Source organism: Typopeltis vanoorti, chromosome 8 (assembly GCF_054136105.1).
Source record: "Typopeltis vanoorti isolate ZY-2024b chromosome 8, IOZ_Tvanoo_1.0, whole genome shotgun sequence".
Lineage (NCBI taxonomy): Eukaryota > Metazoa > Arthropoda > Arachnida > Uropygi > Thelyphonidae > Typopeltis > Typopeltis vanoorti.
The window spans coordinates 12,081,775-12,106,586 of NC_143556.1; the positions used below are offsets into that span (position 1 = coordinate 12,081,775).

General features: G+C 35.3%; 1 protein-coding gene across 1 annotated transcript in view; it reads left to right on the plus strand.

Annotated features, from left to right (window-relative positions):
• The window catches only part of LOC150103736 (E3 ubiquitin-protein ligase COP1-like), a 405,850-nt gene that overhangs the window by 155,956 nt on the left and 225,082 nt on the right, over nucleotides 1-24,812 (plus strand). Inside the window, exon 8 of the mRNA XM_090396516.1 lies at nucleotides 6,980-7,024. Coding sequence (XP_090252642.1) covers nucleotides 6,980-7,024 — 45 coding nt within the window. The remainder of the gene's footprint in view (nucleotides 1-6,979; nucleotides 7,025-24,812) is intronic.

Below are 24,812 nucleotides of genomic sequence, written 5' to 3' on the forward strand. Positions count from 1 at the left end.
CAGAAGTATCAGGAACAAGAGGGAGGAGTTTTTTGCATTGGTTAGCACAACCTTCCCAGAAGTTATAGGTATTAGTGAGATTTGTCTGACAGTAGATTATGCAGTTACAGAGATAGAATATGAAGGGTTTAGTATTTTCAGGGAGGAAGGATAGAGAAGATAGGATAGAGGGAGGGTACTGCTTATGAGAGCAGATGAATTGCAGCCAAAAAGAATAGCAGATGGGTGGGGGATAGCTGTTCATTTGAATTGCAGTCTGGTGTCCTCTTTCTGGTTGTCATTATATGATTGAGTGGTTTATTAAGTTTCATTATCATCAAATTCCTGGTATATACCCTCAAGGGGTGTACAGGATATGATAGTACTACATCAAAAATTTACATCATTACTAACTTTCTATCTTCGATTTTCCTCCAAATCAGTATGTTACCTGTCAAGACTCCAATATTATCAGATCTTATATTCCTGTCTTCTGAGGCACTTTTTACTGTATTAATCCACCTATATCTTGGTCTTCCTCAGGGTCTTTTTCCTTCCAACCTGGCAAAGAACACTTTTGTTAATCTTTCCTCTCCCATTCTGTTTAAGTTTATTAACTTTTTTTAGTGAATATCACAGATTCGGATCCAGGATATTATTATTATAATATGTTAAGAAATTGAATGAGAGACAAAGACAATTGAAGAATAATATCTTTATTTAAAAACTATTAATATTAGTGGAAATTCATGGTATTGATTTAACAGTTTGTGTAAAATGTTTGTTTCACAAGTGTTATATACAAATTTGCATTATAAATAAAAACTTGTATCCTAAAGAGAAAAGGGTCCTCAAACTTAACAGACTTAAAAAAACATAAACACCACACAAGATTTCTTGTTTGTTCTCTTCAAGACAGATGTGGGAACAGAACTGAATGAATTGGAAGTCCTTGGGTATTGCAAAATCTCAGTATAAATATCGCTGTGAGATTAGATGGGTATTAGCTCACATTTTACAAGAATGTGCAAGGGAACTGGCAGTGCCTCTGACTAGGTGCTTTAATTTAAGTCTCAGCTCTGGAGTTCCAAGAGAGTGGAAGGCAGGCAAAATATTCCTTTGTATAGGGATAAGGAGGTGTGAAATCTCTCATGGGAAATTGTTATACAAATTCTTGAGATTGCTTTTACATAGGTTCTTTATTATGTAGAAATCAGAAATTAAAGTTTTAAAACTACTGCAATAATTATACTGTTAAGTTGTGTAAAACTATGTATATTCAAAGTTTATGTATAACAAAAAAATAAGGGATTAGCCCGGATGAAGTTTGATCCAGTAAGAACAAAAATTAGAAAGATCATACAAATGTAGAAAATTGCCGCCAAAAATGAAGCTAGCCCAAGTGGCATCATGTATGCGGAAGATCCGGGGAGTTTCAGCTAAAGAACAAAGAATGAACAGAGCTATAAAAGGGCTCTTGGCACTTGCGTGCACACACACGCGCACACACATACACACACTCTCTCTCTCAAGTTTGTTCGTGTTGAGGTGTGACCCCAGGTACGGGGTAACACCAGTACTATAATGGTCACACCAGCCTCACCTGTGTACTGGGGTTACACAGGTGATGTTGGTACCATCCGATATATTTCCAGTAGCCACCAAACGTGCTATGCACGTGTGGAATTCAAGGCGTCAAAATGGCTCGAGTTTACCGACGGAAATTCAGTCTACATTATCTTGGAAAACTGCCACTGAAAGACTGCCAAGTGCCATCCAAATTATAGCCAGCAAGGCAAAGTGTAGCAGAACTTACGAAAGTATCATCCAAGTTGTTAGGACTATATGTGAAACGTAAATGTGAGTAGGATCTGATCTGTTAATATTACAGTAGTTGCACTTGAGATTGTATGTATGTATGCTTACTGAGGTTAAAGTGTAATTAGTTAATTGTTAAGTTACGGGAATGGAGAGAGAAGCTTAATGTTAACTTATATATGCTCAAATAAGATGTTTAGCCAAGTATAAAGTAAGAGGCAGCTCAAGATAGCAAAGTGTTGTAAACCAGTTGGTTAAGTCTTGTATATGTTAAATATATATGTCGCATGCTGAGTAAGTGATAGTGCCTTTAAGAGCTTTTGTTTGGTAATTGTCTAATACATTGTACAATTTACTTGGCTTAAAATAAACATGTTTTGTTTGTATAACTCTCTTGCCTGATCTATTACCCAATGCACTGTTTCCAAATAAATATTGAACCTGCGAGCCTGATTAAAGTAAGAATTGCCATGACTAGCTTTTAAGGAATTAAGTATATTAAGATCTTACATATGTTCAAACTTAAATTCTCATGCTGTATATATAATTTAGAGTGGTGCAGTCGAAAAACAAATAAATTTCTCTAAATTATACAGTGTGTGAGTTGGTAACCTGTTATAATGGATAGACTAAAACCAAGGGTCTTCCACTAACAGTATGGACATAAGTAAGATTAGAAAGGATTAAATGTGGGGCCTAAGATAGCAGATTATTGTTAAGATCAATGAAGTATTAAATGCGCATGTATATGAAAAATGAGTACAACTTAAAGGAAAATTTTAGCATACAAGGAAATAAACCAAATTTAAGAAAGATAGAGTAAAAATTAAAGCAAAGAATAATATTTTGCAATGGTGCAATCAACATTATTTTACAGAGGACCTAAGTCTGTGGTAGCAAATTATAGACCAATCAGTATCTCAAGAGTGTTGGTAAAAGTACTGGAAAAGTTGGTCAAAATGAGAATTCAGAAATGGGTGGATAAGAATATGATAATCTATGAAGGGCACCACGGTTTTGTGAAGGGTCAGCCATGCCTTAGTAATCTGCTAATTTTTTATAATAGAATTTGCATAAAACTATTATGCAAATCAGAAGAAATAGAGATGGATATGATACTGGTTATGTGGATAGGAGAGTGGCTGGTAGACAGATACCAAAAAGTAATATATGGAGGAGAATAATCCAGGAGAAAGATAGTGACCTAGTGGTGCACAGCAATGTTCTGTGCTAGGACAAGTACTGTTTAATTTGTACATAACTGATATAGGAAATAATCTGAAGGGAAATATTCAATTGTAGTTTAACACGCTAACTGCCACAGTACTATTTTTTTTCTATCTTCACAGTGAATAATGACAAGTTAATCTGTGAAACGGATATGTATCACATGGCACTAGTGGAAAGTGTGTGTATGAGGCACACTTGTTGCAGACGGCAGTCAACATGTTAAAGGGTTGGTTGCCAAGGTAGCTCATGAGATTAATTGGCTATTGAAGAACACACTAACAAGTAGAAAAAATAAAGTTATTTCTCTTTTTAAAGCATTGGTGCAACCACATCTGGATTACTGTGCTCAGGACTTGGCCTCCTTGGGATGAAGAAGTAGTGGAGAAGATTCAGAGGTGAATAATCTGTGGAACGCTCCCAATGAGGAGAGATTAAGGGTTTATTTGCATTGTAAAATTGGTTGGTAAGTGAAAAAGAGGGAAGATATGATAGAAACGTTGGCATTACTTAAGGGGTTTTATAGGATTGTTGCAGGGAAAGTGTTTTTAGCACTTGACTAGAGAGGATAGAATAAGAGGTCATCCCTGGAAGTTAAGAGCATAGTTAGCAGGTTGTGAGGACCAGATTTTTCACCTAGAGAGTGGCAAATGAATGGAATGGTTACCAGAGTCATTTATGAGCACATTTTTTTAATAGATTCAAGGAAAGGTACAAATGATATTGAATAATTTGAATCTCCCACAATGAACCTTCAGACTTTATAGAGGTGCCTGTACAATCATAATATTAATAATAATTACCAACTGATGTCATGGACACCATTATAGACAGTATTGAAGCATTGTTGTGAGTGTTGTATTAATAATGAAGGAAAGTGCTGTGAACCCTTTCCTTATTTGAGCTACTTTGGCTTCCATTGTCTTCATGTACCTATTTGTTACTGAATTAAACTATTGATTTACAATTTTTGTGTGGTGTTTCTTTCACATCTCATATCATACTGCTTTTCACCGAATTGCATAAAAATTAATTTATGGAAACCAGTGTAGTTCATTTTATTATGTATGTTGTTTATCACAATGATGCATTTAAGCTAGACTATTTTGTAGTGTGTGTGTGTAATAAAGATAAGCTACTGAGACTGATATGTTGCATATTCTAAATATTTTATATTTACAGAGTATTACGGTGAGAATGTTTCTAACTGGAAATTTTTTACTATTGTTATGAGAGTACTTTGTTTATACAAAACTGAATAAATTCCGATTGCTTTATTTACTTATCTCTCTCACCAGTGAGAGAAAGTGAGAAGTAATTATTCTTACTCTTCTTGACGATGTTTATGGAGTTGACAGTTGTTGGGGTGTTTCAGGACAGTACCCTAAAGATGAAAATGGTGTTTGGTAGTTGGACAGAATTAGGATTTGTATGGGGTTTTGTGCACTCCTTTTTTTTTTTTAAAAAAAAAAAAGTCTGAAGCAAAAGCAAAAACTTGTTTCCTGGATTCTGAAGTGATGATACTTCAATATACAGGGTGTCCGGGCTAGAGATATACAAAAATACACACATAGAACTCAGCATTTATAAGATTTATTAAAATAATTTTTTTTGTTAGCAACTCACCAAGTTTTTATGAAGGTTAGTAAAGTTCAATGTGGGTACCTTTTTAGCTCGACAGATGTCAAAACAATACTCAAGTGTTTTCCATCATCTAAGGCAGGAGTTCTCAACCTTTTCTAGTGGCGTACCACTATATTTAATTCAAGATATTAGATGTACCAGTAAGGCAGTGGCTCACGTACCACTAGTGGTACACATACCATAGGTTGAGAATCCCTGATCTAAGGCATTAATAGAGCAACTGCTGTAACGACACACTGTTTCAAGTTATCCAAATCTCAAACTCTTCTCTGGTACATGGAGTTTTTAATAAAGCTCCATGCAAAAAAGTCAAATGGTGGCCGGGCAGTAGGGCTTCCTCTTCCAATTTTACGTCCAGGAAATGTCTCGTTCAAAAATGTAGTAACATCTCAATCGAAGTGTGGTGGAGCACCACCTCACTGAAACGTGAAACCTGGGGGGATCTGTGGAACAGCAAAGATCTGCAACATGTCAAGGTAACTGTGCCCCATCACTGTGCACTATGGGGGGGGGGGTCTAATGGTGCCATTTTTATGCACTCCTAATTGGGCATTGATTTTTGGTGTGTCCCTTTCATTTTCGATTACTTGGTGAGGATTCTCAGTACCCCCAAATGCACCAATTGTGTCTGTTAACTTTCTTGCAAATGTGAAAGGTTGATTCATCACTGAATTACAACAGATCAAGATAACTGGATTGCTCATTGATACTGCTGATCATCTCAGCAGTGAAATCATTTCTCAAGTGGTGATCATCTTGTGAAGAAGGTGTTGGAAGTTTGCACACATTCAAACAGAGAGATAAGTGAAATGCCATTAACTGTTGAACGAGCGTGTCTAATTGACTTATGTGGACTCCTAGAGAATGATGTATGCACCCGATCCACAGTCTCATCAGTCACACTTTTTTGGGTGTTTCCCAATTTGTGAAACCAAACTTCCCTTCTCTTTTAGAGTCTTATCCCACTGAAGAATGGAATTTGATTGGGAGGATCCACATTTTCCATTCCTGTTGTGCACACTGCTGAACACATGTAACTGATTTAAATTCAGCTAACCAATCACACACGTTGCACCTTACCCTATGGTGTCCACATCTTGACTGAGGCAATAGCCATTCTTACGCTGTGTTTATGCATGTGCAACTACACATGCACTCTAGTGACCTTGAAAATGTGACAAGAATCTTGGAGAGATTTACTATGAGTGGTTTTAGCATTCTTCTTCTTCTTAAGTATTCTGCAAATGAGCAGGTTCTTCTCTTAGTAGCAAAAACTTTCCTTCCACTCTCTTCTGTTATGAGCCTTCTCGCTTAAGGTTGTGTACCTGTCTCAATTCAGCATGTCATCTAGCATTGTTTTCCTTACTCTTCCTCTGGATCTTTTTCCATCTATTTTTCCTTCGATGTCATCTCTGATGATTCCATATCCTCTCAGAATATAACCGATCTGGTTTCCCTTTCTTCTTTTTATTCTTTTGAACTGTCTTCAAAATCTCTGGGCCTAGATCATCTTCATTTACCTTCTTTATTTCTTCTAATGGCAACTCATTTGGTCTATTTTTCTTGTCATATAGATCTTCAATGTATTCTTTCCATCTCATTAGGATTTTATCTTTTTCAGTTATGATTTTCCCATTCTTATTTTCTATGCCTCTAGCTCAAATTCCATTTCTTTTGTGATTCATGCTTCTTGCTTTTTCGTACAAAAGATCATACCCTTCCCTCTTTCTCATAATTTTCCATTTCTTCACATTGTTTTTTAAGCCAATCTTCTTTACTTCTTTCTGCTTCCCTTCTCAATTTGTCATTCAGGATTCTATATTGTATTTTCCCTTCTGGGGTGTCTTTATTTTTCCATTTTCTTCTTTTTTTCCCATTAGAGAAATCATCTCATTAGTTATCCAAGTTTTTTTATTATTTTAGTTCTTACATATCCAATTTCTTCTTCGCATTATAAGCCGTTATTTTTGATACCTCTAGCCTGGACACTCTGTATTTATGTCAATAAAGATTTGGGATTAAAGTTCTTTTAAAGAGTGATATTTCATCTTGTTCAACATTCTTTGTATTCTATTATTCTATATATATATATATATATATATATATATATAAGAGTGAATTATCTGATTCCCATCAGAGATATAGCTCTGGATGGTAGATGATAAAGCCAGTTTACTTGTAAAGTCATATATAAGGAAGAAGATTATACCGTGTTAAATATTATATTAAATACTGATACTGTTGTAATTAATGGGCATAACAAATAAAAAAAAATCTATCATACTTAATAATAACTCACTTTCTCATGTAGGATATGATTAGAAATCATAGACTCTCTTATCCTGATACAAGCAATGTGAGTAGTTTTTAGAATTTTTTTGTTTTTTAAAAAAATTTAATCTTAAATGTGCATATCTGTTTTATCTTATGTCATGCCAGCATAATGTATATATTGTTAATAGGAAGCTAGTAATGAAGTAAAATTGGATTAGTGTAATCTCTGGTAGTGTAATTAGTGTAATCACCCATGAAAGGTTTATTTGTGAACCTGTAATACATTCGTACCTTGGGTGGTTTGAGATTTTTTTTTTTTTAAAAAATATGTATATTTTTAAATTGATTTTGTATTTTTCATTTATTTTTTTTTATTTGGTCCAGGAACCTTACTCTATAGACCAAACACAGAACTTTTTCAAGCCACTTCAGGCCTCCAATAAGTGGGACAATGGTCTCGCATCAGGAGATGAAATTGGACGGTGTTATGCATCACTTGACCAAGTGCTAAATTGATGTTTTTGGAAAAAAAGCTTTAAACTTTACTGTCTCATTAAAAATCGAGTTACTGTTGGAACTAACAGAACAAAACTGTGAAGCTATAGACTCCTGCTCGGTCTCAATTATTTTATAGGTAGGTTACATCATTATATGTCAGATGGCAAACTAATCTCCAAAACATCAATTAGGTGCTTGGTCAAGTGATGCATAATGTGATCCATTTCATTGTGAATATCCATGCCAATGATGGGATTTGAATCCACAGCCTGTTGGTTGGATAGCAGATACTCTAACGACTCAGCCAACCAGGCTGGTCATTTGATGACACCTTAGAAAATGAGGATGATGACTTAGTTTTATATATTTTAGAATAATCATTATTCACTTTGCCATTTAAACAGACACTTTGTTGTTAGTCTGTCATTTAGACCATTTCTCTCCGCTTCCCATTTAATCTGAAAATTTTTCTCCATCTGGCTGCAGTTCATATATAATTTGTTAGTACATTTCATACAATGTTAATGATTCTTCCCCTCCTTACAAAAGTTGATCCCACCATGCTGATCTGCAATTTGTAGATGTTGCCTTATGGCCTTAACTAGCTTGCCATAATATTAAACTATCAACCAGCTTCATTACTGAGTATTTACTTGTTTCTGATTGTTGTGATCTGTTATTTTAAATCACTTGTTGGCCAAGGCTATGTTCTAGAAATACATTATAATCTCTCTTCCTTATTTCTCTTTCCCTCTCCTGTCTTGTTAGCTGTCAGGATTTTGCTGCTTTACTCAATGCCACATGAGAGGTTGCAAAACCTATAGCATGTCATTGCATGTCAGGAGAGGTACACCAGACTGCTTATATGGGTTTAGCCTGTCAAATCCTCAACTCATTCTGTACCCATTTCCAATGAGTGAGATGTAGTTAAAAGAAATAATGACAGATCTGGTCCCAGGGAGTTCCTGAAGAACCTTTATTTGAGAACTCTGGTGGAAATAGGAAAGTGCTCAGCTATCTCTCCACTAACTATTACTCCATGATGATGGTTCAGTTACTGGAATGTACTCAAACTTGACATTCAAGCAAAATTCAAGGTAGCCACCCTAAACATAAGAGTATCTGCAGAAATGAAGTGGGACTAGCAGAAGAATTGGAGAAGTGCCATGTTGATATAATTGGTGTTATGGAAATGAAGACAAAAACAAATGAGATTTTTCTAAATAGCAACTACAAGATGTTATATTTAGGTAATTATGATGAGGCAAAAGAAGGAGTAGATATAGTCTACAACACTTCCCTGAAAATAATCTTATATTTCAGACAATATTCAGTAGTGATGTAGGCAAACATCAAGATGGGAATTGGATAGTGAGACTTATTTGTGCCTGTGGTCCAACAAAAGGTTTCACTAAAGAAGAGAAATTTTTCCGAGTCATTACAGAGGGCAGCTGATATAAAGAAAATGAAAAAGCTCATCCTTGTTGGAGATCCAGAGATCTAAACAGCAGGGTAGGAGATGAATATCAAACATAGAAATGTGTTGGGAAAATTTGGAGAAAAGGGCAAAGATAATAATTAGGGTAAGTACCTTTTGGATTTCTGTTTCAGGACACGAACTAGTCATCACAAATTTACATGGAATTACAAAAAAAAGTCATTTACTATGTTGTTTTGAATGGTGATATCTTTACACTTTCAGGATACAAGTATACAGTGGGTTTGAAATGGGAAGTAATCACCATTTAGTTTTGAGCTACTTCTAATTTTTTAGGAATTGACAATGTAAACTAAATTATTAATTATAAAAACTTTAACTACCTATATTTCGGGTATGTTACATTGCCATCTTCAGGGATCACAAAACAATGATATGTGCACGCAGGCACTCATACTAAGCAAATGAGGCTGAAGAAAAGTAACTGAAGTTGGTAGAATCTTAAAAGGTGCCACCCCACAGCGGGCTAAATTGTCTTGGCTTTATTATTATTATTACATGACACCTCCAGGGAGTCCATGGACTCATCAAGGGAGGGCACTTGATCTACAGCTCTGTCTCTGCCACCACCTGCATCTACACCAACACCATCTACTGCTGACCACTACCACCACTAGTATTTTCACAGACAATCACAAACATCCATGCCCATGGTGGAATTTGAGCCTGCAGCCAGAGAGCGAATATGCTAACCACTCAGCCAATCAGGCTGGCTTGGTTGTTGGGTTGGTGATCGTAGATTGTAAGCTTCCCAAGTTTGGGTCATTCTCATGCACCCAAATTTGTTGAGGTTTGGGAAGTTTTTCAGAGTTGAGGCTGATTCAAGGAATAATCTTTCATACTTGTACTTACTGCAGTGTAATAAAGTGGCCTTCCAGCTTATTCTGTGGTGGGTGTCCAATGCATGGTCAGCAAGTCCTGAATGGATGTATTGGTGGAACCAGATGTAGTCCTAGTGTTTGGATATCCTGATATTAGCTGTCCTCCCTCTTTGGCCATAGTAGGACAGTTTGCAACTGCAAGGGACCTGGTATATTCCAGGTAGGTCTAGGGAAAGTGGCTGGTTTTTGGTGAAGTGGATAAGATGCCAATTTCTTATGTGATTTTGTAACTAGTTGTGAGGTCATATTTTTTTAGGATTTTTGTTAATTTTTTGGGTGTGCCCTAGATATATGGAATGGTGATAGATTTAGAGTAATCCCCACTATAAAGTGGGGTTGTGGTTAACTGGTTTTAATACTTCCCCTAGACCTGCCTGCAGTATACCAGGTCCCTTGTAGTTGCAAACTGTCCTACTATGACCAAACAGGCAGGACAGCCAATATCAGGATATCTGAACACAAGGACTACATCCAATTCCAAAAAAGTTCATTAGGAGAGTCATGCTGCCAGGTCTCAAAATGACAGTCTCCCAGATCTTTGGCAAATTAATGCAACCATACTTGTTGAGGTTGGGAGAGTGTCTTCATAGCTGATGCTGATTCTAAAAAGAATCAGACCTATAATAAATTAATCCTATGTGAAGGAGTATCCAGAACATGGTCTGCCAATCCTGACTTGCCCTACAGATGTATTTGTAGATGTATTTTTATATTCTTCAAGGCAGATGTTAACTGATCTACCAGTCTGTCCAAAGTAGGCTAAAGTGCTGCCCAAATTCCTTGAAGTTGATCTTTTGGAATGATGGATGAAAGTAGCCTTGCTGAATGAAAGCAGCATGGAGATCACATTTGCAGAGAACTTTGGCTATTTTTTCTGGTGCCCCTTTAATATGTGGAATAGTGGTTTTAATGTGATTCTGTGTATTGGTTGCAGCAGGGATGGGGGTTGCATGCAGTATTTTATCTATTTTATATGGGCTGTAGCCATTGGCTGGAAATTGTTGTGAAGATCTCTGAGCTAAGTAATTATATCATTTTTGGAGCATACAAGAAACCTGTTACCACACAAGATCATTATCAGTTAAGTATCATCTACTGAATGGGAGAATGTCAGAAGTGCATAGTAATCTTTGAAAAAGTGCTTAAATGAGAGATGGTATCTGAATGTATCCCTAGTGTTCAAAGAATAAATAGGTTGGGAGTGAAATGGATCTGCAACTTTATTAAGCAAAAGATCCACAAGAAGATGATTTGGAAAGAATATCATGACAATAAAAAGAGAAGTTATGAAATATATTAAGCTCATGCCAGAAAAATAAGACTATTGTGCAGAAAGCTAAATCAGAGTATGAAAAGAAATTGACTATACAAGCTAAAGGAAATCCAAAAGAATTTTATTGTTATGCCACAAGCAAAAGAAAGAATGAATAAATGTGGAAGAATAACTTTATTGAATATAGATGGTACTCTAGTGTCAGAAGCTAATGAGATTGTTCAGTAAATGAGTGCTTAGTTTGCCAAGGTATATCAACCAGGTGTATGTAACATGGTGCACAGTGCTTCTGCTACATTCGATGAATAGTTAGAAGTGCATGAAAATGAGGTTGAAGAGCTGTTGCATAACCTGGACAAGAAATTGTCAGTAGGGACAGATGGAATATCAGCATGTTTGCTAAAGCAGTGTTCAGCTGAATTGGCTAAGCCTTTTTATATAACTTGAGTCTCAGCTCAGGAATGATACCACAGGAATGGAAGATATGTATGATAGTTCCATTGTACAATGGTGGTGGTGCAAAAACTGATGTGTCTAACTTCTGACCTATCAGTATCTCTAGTGTTGGTAGTGAAGATTTTAGAGAAGTTGGTAAGAACTCGCATAGAGAAATGGGTAGACAAACATGCTATACTCTGCAAGTAGCAGCATGGGTTTACTAAAGGACGATCATGTTTTAGCAATTTGCTCATATTTTATAACTATGTTACAGCAGAGTTGGATAAAAAGAATGGATACACTGATAATTAGGATTTTGCTAAGGCATTTGATAGGATACCACACGAAAGCTTGTTACATAAACTGGAGAATATGGGATTGGAATATAAACTCTTGACTTGGACCAGTGGATGGTTGACAGACAGATATTAAAAAAGTGGTGTATGATGGGTGGGAATCTGTCATATATAAAATGACCAGATGTGTACCTCAGGGTTCAGTCCTTGGGGTACCATTGTTCTTCAATCATCAAATTCCGACATGTACCCTCAAGGGGTGTACAGGATATGATAGTACTACATGAAAACTTTACATCATTACTAACTTCCTATTTACAATTTTCCTCCAAATCAGTCTGTTACTTGTCAAGACTCCAACATTATCAGATCTTATATTTCTATCGTCTAAGGCACTTTTATCAATCCACTTATATCTTGGTCTTACTCTGGGTCGTTTTCCTGCCAACTTGGCAGAGAACACTTGTTTTGCTAATCTTTCCTTGCCCATTCTGTTTAAGTGACCATACCACCTGAGATTACCTCTGCTAATGCATTCCTGGATGCTGCAGTGTGAAGTTATTTCCTAATATATTTGTTTTTAATATGATATTGCCATTGATGCCATCTATTCACACCCCTAATCATTCTCAGGACTCTCATATCTCATATCTTGTATACAGCTAACTTAGTGTTCCGACTAATTTTTCTCTTATTCCATATGAATTTATTCAATTGACTTCCTACCATACCAGCTTTGTTGATTCTGTTTATATCCATATTTAATTTATCATCTTCACTAAAAATCGGGCCTAAGTAGCTGAAAAGTTTTACTTGTTCCACAGGTTCTCCGTTCAAAACACAGTTGACATTTTCAATGATTCTGCCTATTTTCATTGTCTTTGTCTTTTTATTGCTGACCTTCATACCATATCTATTACAACAGCTATTCAATTTAGTCAGAGAATCTTGCAGACTTGTAGCGGATTTATTTAGAAGTATAACATCATCTGCATAAAGCAAAGCGCTGACATTAACATCTCCAATTTTGATATCAGGTTTAATACCACTTTCCTTCATAATGTGATCCATATAGATAATGAATAACAGAGGGGATAATGTACATCCTTGTCTCACACCAGATTTAACATTAAACCGTCTTCCTGTACTTCCTTCAATTCTAACTGCTGACTTACAACTCAAATAAAGACTAAGCATTGCTTGATATAATACCCCATTGACACCATATAACTGTAGCGTGTTGAATAGCTTCTCTCTCTTGGAACCTTGTCATATGCCTTTACAGATCAACAAAACTTAAATACAGATCTTTGTTATATTCCCATGCTTTCTCAACTATTTGTCGTAAATTGAAGATCTGATCCTGACAGCCTCTATTTGTCTGAATCCAGCTTGTCCTTCACCAAGCTTTTCTTCCACAATTCTTCTCAACTGTTTCTCAAGTATACTAGCATAAATCTTGCCAGGAACACTCAGTAGGGAAATTCCTCTGAAATTCTCACATTCAGTTTTATTTCCCTTTTTGTATATGGGTACTATTAGAGCTCTACTCCAATCATCAAGAATTCGGCCTTCTGTCCAGGCCTTGTGAACTATGCAGTGCAGCCACTGTAAGACTTTTATTCCACCATACTTCAGCATTTCTGGTCAAATATCATCTACTCCTGCTGCCTTTCCACATTTCATGCCTTGGGTGGCTTTTTCTATTTCAAGTATGGCTATGTATTCCTGACTGTATGCCTGTTGAGTGTTTTTTACCACTCCGTTATCACTGCTTGTTTCATTTAGCAATTTTTCGAAGTAATTACTCCATACTTCAAGGATATCTTTTTCTCCCATTTTCATGTCACCTTTATCATCTCTAACTCCTTTTACAGCACTCTTTCCTCTATTCCTAAGCTTCTTCAACAACCTTTTTACTACTTTCTTGATATTTATTTTCTATGTTCTTGCCAAAGTCCTCCGATGACTTTTGTTTAGCTAGTTTTACACAGTGTTTAGTTTTCTTACATTTGTCTCTGTATTCTCTAAAGCACAAGCTGACTTATTTGCCAGGAACTTTTGATATTCTTTCTTCTTTTCCTTCACTGCCTATTTAACTTCCTCTGTCCACCATGGAGTTCTGATTTTTCTGTCCTTACAGACAACCTTACCACATGCCTCTCTGGCTAAATCAATCAGGGTTTTCTTCAAGGCTTGCCATTGAATCTCCAAGGTTTGGTTGCTGTTCTCAAACTCTTTCATTTTTTCTTCAATAATCTTTGTGTATTTGAGTCTACAGTTCACATCTGAGAGCTGCTCAACTTTTATTTGCTTCAAAACATTCTTACATGTTATTCTTTTCAATATGAAATTCAATTTTATCCTGCTCAAGACTAAATAGTGATCACTTCCAATTTCAAATCCTCTGTACACTCTGGTGTCCTGCACCAGGAAGAAAATATCACTATCAACAATAACATAGTTAATGAGACTTTTCTTATTCCTTGCCTCTTCTCTCCATGTGAATTTGTGAACATTTTTATGTTGGAACATTGTGTTAGAAATAACCAGTCCATGTCCTGAGCAGAAATCCAACATGTGTTTACTATTATTAGGTTTGCTCTTTTCTCAAATTTTTACAAAATATTTTTGTATAGCTGACAATCATTTCCTACTCTGCTATTTAGATCCCCAACAAGGACCAACTTTTCATTTTTCATCAGTTGCTTTCTCTAAAGCATCAAAAAATCCCTCCACTTCTACCTTAGTAGAATCTTCTTTGGGAGCATAGGCAGAAATAAGTCTCATTGTCCAGTTTCCCATTCTGATATTTGCCCACTCTACTTGAGACTGCCTGCGATTCAAAAAGATTAGCCTCTTATTTTGTGTTGAATACTATGGCTGCTCCTTCTTTTCCTTGATTGTCATTTTCTGAATATAACATTTTGTATTTATTGCTGAGAAAGATCTTGCCAGTTTTTGTCTTTTTTGTTTCGGTCACCCCTATTATGTTGATCTGGTACTTATGTAATTCCTCAACTAGCTCCAATTCTCTGCCATTCAGGCTTCTTATGTTGATAGTACCGATCTTTAACTGTAGTGATGTTAAGTTGGGGTGTGCTTAATGCCAGTAAGTGTAAAGTTATGCACTTTGGCGTGAGATTTCGGCCAGCCATGTTAGTGTGGTTATGCTACAAGAAACTGATGAGGCTAGTGAACTTGGCATAATGGTGGATAGGAATTTGAAGTTCAAAGATCACATAGCAATAGTTTCAAATACAACTGAGCGAATAATTAGGATGTTTAAGTGAACCTTGACATCTAAGGATGAGTCATTTTGCCTCTTTATATGGCCTTGATAAGACCACACCTGGATTATTGTGTGCAGATTTGGTCTCCTGGGTTCCAAGGGTATAAAGAAGCTGTGGAAAGGTTGTAAAGAAGAATTAAAAAGATTATATCCGGATTATAGGATTTAGATTATGAGCACAGATTGTATGTGGATTACAGACTCTGATTAACAGGAAAAAGAGGGGTGATATGATATAGGTCTATAAACTTTTGAATGAGTGTTATAGGATATCAACTGATGAAATTTTTTTGTTATATGGATGGTGGGGAGAGAACAAGGGGGGGGGGGGGCATGGTTGATCATCTGAGGCATGTGCACACATGCACACACACACACACACACCTCTTTCTCTTTAAGTGAAGGTAAAAGGGGAGAAAAAGCAATGAAGTATAAATATTATTAGCAATATGTATATACTCAGATGTTAGATTTTCAGATAACTGTATCCCAAATGCAAGAAATTGGCATAGGTATTCTTGTTCTGCTTTGGCTAATGTAGAAAGACTTCATAAGACTCTTGGAATCTTAAATTTATAGAAATTATGATGAAATGGCATATCTTGCCATGTGGTAGGTAGTATTTGTTATGGTCAGCTAATCCTGACATTCCATGTTTTGAAATTAGACATAGTCTGTGTTCACATCTCATTTCAGACTAACCAGTTTGCCCATAATAATTAATTCTTATAGGAGACAAGTAATGTACTCATTTTGGTGAAAGAAAATAATCTTGTTTTTTAACTAGAAAAAAAAGAGGGAAGGAGAGAATGAAGGAATGATTGAAAGTTTTAGGATGTATGCAATTTCTTTGAGAAACATGTTTTACAAGAGAACAGCAGTTGGATTTCTCATAACAGTGCTTTACAGTATAAACAACACCAAGAGGAAAATATAATTAAGTAATTGTAATTAAGAAAGTTCAGTAAATGACTCATATTTTTCTCTTGGTGTTATACTGTGAAGCACTATTTATCTGTTTGAAATATTTGTTGTAATGTATCTCCCCCCCCCCCCCCAATTGTTATTTTGTTAATTAATGAATGCATTGTAACTTAGAAGAAAGGCTAATTTTGTATGTCTCATGTTTATGGATTGAAAGGACATGGATTGTTCTGGAGAAATGAATGATAGAAATTCACATAACTTTGCACATTTCTGTAACATAATTTATCTTCTGGTATATGGACTTTCTCTGAACCAAAAAAGTTAATTCGCTTTCAGGCGATAATGTATGAAACAGTTTTTGAAAATTATTTCCTTTTCTGCAATGAATTCAATGTATGAATGGTTTTATTATCTTTCTAGGGAGATTTTACACACACAAATGATTGTGTGTAAAGAATAGCTTGTGATTAATGTCAGAAGGAAACAACAACAGAATACACTTATGTATATTTACATGAATAGCTAGTTTCATCCTTATTACAGAGGTCTTCTTTGGGCTTACAATGTATAAGAGGTTCTGGCGAAAAAATGTTCCATAAATGTCACGGTGTAACAAATATAGTATTAAACAGGATTCTGGTAATTTTAAACAGCTTTGTAGGTATTACCTTGTATTATGAATGAGTTCAGCTCTGTCTTGCAAAGTTGAATGTTTTGTACCAATCAGAAGGATTTAAACTTGGATTGAACATGATTTCTGTATAATCATTTATTCTTATTACAGAATAAATAATAGCACATTACAGAATAAATAAATAATAATAAATAATATAATAACTCTATTATATTATTATACAAAATCGGATGAGAACCTCTTCATGGAAAACAGTACATAAATATCACTGGTGTTAACAAATATATATTATTAGGCAGGAGTTTGGTCATTTTAAACAGTTCTATGTAGGTACTATCTTTTATAATGAATGGATGCCAGCTCTGCTTTGCAAAGTAGTTGAATGAATGTTTTGTTGCAATTCAGAAGGATTTAACATAATTTCTGTAGATTCAAGATTTCTATCTCACCGTAGCAGAAGTGTAAAGATTTCTAAACCGCTGCAGAATATTTGATGCTTTTTCATTTGTTGTCAATAGCACATCATGAAAGAGCTGTAGCCATGAGTCTGTGGTACTCTATTTCAGACATGCTTCAATATTTGCTCAGTTTCATTGAACTATATTTAGATTTAATAGACTGCAGTAAGGACTGTTATTTGATAAAAGGAGTGCATGTTGTTTTGAGTTTATACACTTTGAGGAGGCTAATTTGATGTGGAGGCAATGTATCTTACCTACCTACTTATTATCTTTGTACCCTGAGTAGTACATTAGCCAAGATCTACTTTGTCTGATTAACTGTGTCTGTCATAATAATTCTGCCTCTCTTTATCTTTTTCATCATACTGGCTTTCTCTGTCATTCTTTGCCATTTTACTTTCTGACTTCCTGCCTCTTTTTTGGGATCCATATCAAAGCTACTCTTGACATTTCTCTGTCCATTCTCAGTACATGGCTAATCCACTTCCATCTATATCATTTTTATTTCTTAACTGGTAATTAGTTTACGGAATTAACAACGCATATAAAGTATATTAATTAAAGGTAACTTTAATAAATAACTTCTATATTTCGGCAACGTCACGTTGCCATCTTCAGGAACATAAAGATATGGTATGTGCACACAGGCACTAACAAAAGCAAATGAGGAAGAAAGCAAGAAACTAATATTGTTCCTAAAGTCCTAATGGTGCCCTCTGCCTGGCTAATTTGGTTGTCTTGGCAGTTGGGCTGAAGGTCTCAAAATGTAAGTCTCCCAAATTTGGGGTAGTTTCATGCACCCAAATTTGTTGAGGTTAGGAACGTTTTTTAGAGCTGCTGAAGATTCCTTGAACAATCTTTCGTATTTAAACTTGATGCAGTGTATTATTTTTGTTTTCTTCCAACGAATTCTATGGTGGGTATCTAAGGCATGGTCTGCCAGCCCAGAGCAGCTGTACTGGTGAAACTGGATGTAGTCTTTGTGTTCTGAAATCCTGATATTTGTTGTTCTGCCTGTTTGGCCAAAGTAGGACATTTTTATTTCACTAGCAGTATTTTATTTTATCATCATCATCATCAAATTCCTGCCATGTACCCTCAAGGGGTGTACAGGATATGATAGTACTACATGAAAAAAATTACATGATTATTAATTTCCTATCTACAATTTTCCTCCAAATCAGTCTGTTACTTGTCAAGACTCCAACATTATCAGATCTTATATTTCTATCATCAAAAGCACTTTGTACCGTATCAATCCACCTATATCTTGGTCTTCCTCTGGGTCGTTTTGCTACCAACCTGGCAGAGAACACTTGTTTTGCTAATCTTTCCTCGCCCATTCTGTTTAATTTTATTTTATTTTATTATTTATTTATTTTTGCCTGGTATGTTTATATAACTTCATTTGTTATACATTACGACCAAATTATTTTCAGTTTATACACACTTCTTTTGTGAAATTATTATATTAATTGTTATGTTAATAACAGTGAAGATTCTTATTTTGGTTTTGTTATGATATTTGGATGATTTCTGCATATTTTTAAATCTTTCTGAAAGCAGAATTTGCTTTTTATCAATCTTTGTGTTATAACTTTGTTCCACCTGTGCTATCAACATTTGTTCTCAGGTATATAAAATTCTTAACTTCACGTATATATGGTAGTCTAGCTTTTCAGCAGTCTTATACAATGCTTTAAATTTTGCTCAGGTATATCAGAACATTTTGATAATAGTAAAACTGTTGTCTGTGATGCAAAATTCTTATAATCTTATTCCTTCCCTTGTAATCATTTCATAATCCACTCATTAAATATCTTTATAAGAAGTCCAGACCGCTGGTCTAGTTGGCTGAATGGATAGTGTACCTGTTCTCCATCAAGTTGAATGTGAATTTTTTTAAATCCCACTATGGTATGGATGTTTTGTGCAAGTCTTTATGTAGTAGACAATTTTTGTTGTGTGATGTGTGAGGCCAGACCTGAAGTATCTTGAAAATAGCACTTCATGCATTCCATGTTTGGTCTTTAGAGTAAGGCTTCTGAATTATCTAATACCCTTAGATAATTCAGGATAATAGGTAGGCATTATCTAATTCCCTTAGATAATGCCTACATATAGCACTACTGTATATTACAGATATAGAACTTTTTTTTTTGTGGATGGAATACACACATAATATTAATAATAACTGGTGTCTCACACCCAATCCTTATCTCAAACTGTTCAACTGTTTGCTGTGTGGTGATGCTTTCTTTTACTTTCTCTTACTTCTCTAAAATTTCCATAATCATGAAGTTGCTTCATGCTTATGCTTAGATATAGGATTAAAACAAGAATATAATTTCTTGTCAAATATAATACACACTGTAACTAAGTATGAAAACTTTCCACAACTGTCTCTCTTCCAGAGTATTTAACAATAAGGTGAACACTTTTAATTTTTATATGGAAAATGTAAAACTTGTGCATATATTTTTTGTAGACTCAAGATGATAATCTTGGTATCTTCTTGGGTCTAGCTCCTACAGATGAAACCTCAATAAAGATTGGTTTCAGTCTGGGTAGTGAACCTTTTCTGTAATCTTTTTTGCATTATGGGGTATCAAGGCAATTGATATGAAGTCCATAGCCTCTGTGTATAAGTAGATTGGTCATAGGAGTTCTTGTTTTTCCATGCTTGCAGATAACATTGCTTACATGCATCGCTTACAGATTTCATTGCTGGGCGTCCAAAATTGAGTCTTGTTTTCAATTTAGTTCACTCTTTAATGTTTATATATTTCACTCTGTAGTTTACATCTATAAGATGTTCATTTGTAATTTTCTTTGAAGCTTTCTTACTAGTTTGGCATTTCCTTGCAATAACTTGTCTACTCAAACCTAGATGGTAATCATCACTTCCTATTTTAAATTGTGTGCTAGCCCTTTTATCTTAGACTGGTTTGAAGATATCATTGTCAACAGTTGTAATCAATGACTTTTTTTCTTGTGTATGTTTACATATACATGAAGTATATGTAAACTTGTGTATGTTTACATAAACATATACATGCATATGTTTGTTCTGAAACATGGTGCTACATTAAACTCCTAGTTCTTGTAGTTGAATATCTTGTTATAATGAATTTCTTTATCAAAGCATTCTAACTATGCAACTTTGGTCAGTAATAGTGAGTTAGATTATTATGTGGGTGCCTCCAGAGAGTCTGAGATGCATTGAGGGAGAGTCCTTTGTAGGTCATGCATTGCCTAGGTATTATCTTACTTCTCTTTGAAAATATTCATTGAAGATGCACTCAGTATCCACTGGCAGTTTGTTCCATTCACTCACTACATGGCATGAGAAGAATCTGAATTTTGCATCCTTCCTAACCTTATGAATCATGTCAGGCATATCCTCTTTATTGAGGATCCTGATTTTTCATCTGTCAGGAGTTGCAGAATATTCCTTATGCTCATCTGCTCATCCATGGTGAGTGAGAATTTTTAGATGATGAGCAAAACAAAATCAGAAGAGTTTATTTATGTAATGCCAATTTGATAGCACTTTTCAGTCATGAATATATATTTTTAATATTACCTCACTTATTGCATCTATTGAGGCATGCTGGTCATTAAAAACCTTTGTTGATTGACTGATTTTGCCATAATAAAATACGATCAATAAGAAGATAGGATACACAGGCATTATAAAAAAAATATTTAAAGAGTGCTCAGGCATAACACAAAGTAACTAGCTATTTGCAACACTGTAACATATTTTATTTGCATTATTTATTATTTTATTTTTATTTTTTTATGGTAATGTAAAATAAACCAGTTACCAACTGCAGTAATTGGCTTATTTTGTACCTAATGATGGAATATGCAAAATTTGAACCATTCACTTTGGATATCAAAACTTGGAAAGAGAGAAAGACAGATTTTTTGAAAAATATTTTTCCCAAAATATATAATTTCTTTATATTATATTGATTCTCAAAACGTAACATTTTTTTATCATGTTTTCTCAGTTGCTTCCAAGTCATATCACATCACTGACATTGTCCATCTGCTGAAGTATTGGAGTCAGGTATAAGTGTATTATCTAAGGCAAGGGTGGCCAACCTTTTATAGTTCAAGCGTCAGTTTTTTTCATTTTTTAGTTAAGATGCGCCATTCAAACTTATACCACTTTTCAGACCTTTTAAAATACGGTATATGGATATATTGAACAGTTATGCATAAATGATTTATTATATATATGGTAATATAGACACTTTTAGCAGTTGTAAATAAACGAACTTCATATAAAGACAAGATAAACATTAATTATTTTATTGAGACTTTTGAAATTGCTTTGCTTTTGCTAAGCTTGTAATGTTTGGAGTTAAATCAGTTACAGAAAGCATCAAACAGTTTTTCAAATTTGAATCAGTCAGGCGTGACCGTAGTTTGTTCTTAACCGCTTTCATTGATGAAAATGCTTGTTCGCATCTGTATGTAGAAAGTTAATTTTTCACTTGGTTAGAGTATAATAAATTTAGTTTAATCCTTTATCCAAGTGTGAGCAAACAAAGTTTGTGCCTGAAAGTATCTTCAGGACTAAGTTAAGGTAGTACAACACCAGAGCACTCCTTGCAAAGGTGGAACAAGCTACCAACACTCCTATTTCAGTATCTCCCATAATGCAAAACACATCTCCTTGCAGATATGTCTAATGTTATGCATTAAGGAAAGGGCCACAACCCAGACTAGTTTCGACCTTTATTGAGGTCTCTTCAGTGGGAGCCATGCCCAAGTGGAGATACCAGGCAGAAGCATTAGCAGGTCATCTCTACCTATAGGAGTAGGAGTTGCCAAATGGTGTGCCACCCTTTTTTAATAAATTACTCTGGATTTAGAGAAAGATGTTGAAAGTTTATTTTTCACTTGGTTAGAGTATAATAAATTTAGTTTAATCCTTTATCCAAGTGTGAGCGAACAAAGTTTGCACCTGAAAGTATCTTCAGGACTGGGGTAAGGTGGTACAACACCAGGGCACTCCTTGCAAAGGTGGAACAAGCTACCAACACTCCTATCTCGGTATCTCCCATAATGCAAAACACATCTCCTATAGGTAGAGATGACCTGCTAATGCTTCTGCCTGGTATCTCCACTTGGGCCTGGCTCCCACTGAAGAGATCTCAATAAAGGTCGAAACTAGTCTGGGTTGTGGCCCTTCCCTTAATGCATAACATTAGACATATCCGCAAGGGATATGGGAGATACTGAGATAGGAGTGTTGGTAGCTTGTTCCACCTTTGCAAGGAGTGCCCTGGTGTTGTACCACCTTACCCCAGTCCTGAAGATACTTTCAGGTGCAAACTTTGTTTGCTCACACTTGGATAAAGGATTAAACTAAATTTATTATACTCTAACCAAGTGAAAAATAAACTTTCAACATCTTTCTCTAAATCCAGAGTAATTTATTAAAAAAGGGTGGCACACCATTTGGCAACTCCTATAGGTAGAGATGACCTGCTAATGCTTCTGCCTGGTATCTCCACTTGAGCCTGGCTCCCACTGAAGAGACCTCAATAAAGGTCGAAACTAGTCTGGGTTGTGGCCCTTCCCTTAATGCATAACATTAGACATATCCGCAAGGAGATGTGTTTTGCATTATGGGAGATACTGAGATAGGAGTGTTGGTAGCTTGTTCCACCTTTGCAACAAGTTGCCCTGGTGTTGTACCACCTTACCCCAGTCCTGAAGATACTTACAGGTGCAAACTTTGTTTGCTCACACTTGGATAAAGGATTAATCTAAATTTATTATTAGCATCTGTATGTAGTTCCAAAACGACAGATATAACTCTGAGCAAATTTTCTCATTTCTGGAAAATGTTCGCAGGGCAACGATCGCCAGAAATTAATTATATCAGAAGCATCTGGGAGTGATGGAAGTTCATTAATTTGTATTTTCAATAAAGAATTGGTTTTGAGTAATAAATAAGTTCAATAAGTTCCATCTGTATGTTACTAGGTATCGTCAAGATTTTTTGTTCGGTAAGTGAAATGGAATTTATAAATGCAAGTATGCAGTCTTCTTCTTCAGCAAAATCGCTAAAACGACTGTTAAAGGACTCTTGCAATAATCTGAGTTTCTCAGTATATTCTGTAAAGTTATCGTTATCTTCAACAGATTCACTATGTTCTTTTATGTGGAAATTGACTTAAATCCACGTTTTCTAACTTGGAGATGAACAGCTTTAATTTTCATTTTGAATGCACTGATGTCATTTACTAAACTAGGAAACATTTGTTCTTGCCCTGCAGCTCCAAATTTAGATCATTGAGGTGGCTGGTAAAATCAACTAAAAATGCCAAATCAAATAGCCATTTCTCATCACACAACAGGGCTTTTTCCTCATGCAACTCATCCTTCTCTTCCAGAAAATTACGAACACTTTCTTTCAGCTTCCAAAATCTACTGAGAACTTATCCTTCATAAAGCCAGCGCACCTCACAATGAAGGATGAGATCACCATATTCCATATCTAGCAGTTCACAATATTCTCTGAATTCTCTTCTGTTTAACCCTCTTGCTCTAATTTTATTCACACACTTTACAACTGGTATCATAACATGCTTCAAATTTAGAGTTTTTCCACACAGAGAATCTTCATGTATAATACAGTGATACTTTAGTGGAGAACGACCTAAAATACTTTCAAGTAAAGTTACAGTCCCAGAAACTCAACCTGCCATTGACGGTGCTCCATCAGTGCAAACACTGATGAGCTTACTAGAATCTAGTTGTTGATATTCTAGACATGACTTTACTTTGTCAAATATGCTGATCCTCTAGTTTTTCCATGACGTGACTCAAGACCGATAAGTTCTTCAAAGTTGCTAAAATTACCATCAATTCCTCTTATAAAAATGCTTAATTAGGCTACATCACATGTCAGCGGATTCGTCCAAGGCCAAAGAAAAGAAAGAATAAGCATGAACATGATCTTTCAATTGCTCAGTAACATCATGGGAAAGTTCTTCGATGCATCTTGTAATTGTTTGCTTGGACAGAGCAATTTGGTTTACTTTTCTTTCAACATTCTTATCACCAAGACATTTTGCAAATTTTTCGAGACAGGGCTTAACAACTTCCTCTCCATCAGAGAAAGGCTTGTGTTTTTTAGCCAACACAAAGGCAATTTCATAAGACGCCTTCAGCATTGCCACACTTTCACAACTTCATTTCACAAATATATTTTGTCTCTTTTTTATTTCTTCCTTTTTCTTAACCACCTATTCTTTCTGCAACTCAGACCCAGGAACTAACTTCAGTTTTTCTTCTAATTCAGCTTGATGTTTTCTACAGTGTCTGTTAAGATCATGTCTTCTATTATCTGAGAGAGTGCTTTCACAAACAATGCACAAGGTTTTCCTGAAGGACCCTCAATAAATAAAAACTCATTTTCCCACAGTTCATTAAACTGGTGCTTGATACCATCTTCTGCTTTTCTTCTGCTCATTTTCTTTTGCAAAGTAATGGGTAACTGACTGTAAAAGAAAATTATTTCAAAAAGTACAGCTTATTATTAAATAATTTATTTAAATTATTTTATCGTTTTAAACATTATGAACATTCAAATGTTCTATAAGTTTAAGATAAGATTCCTGTTTTCATGAAGACCTAATACAAT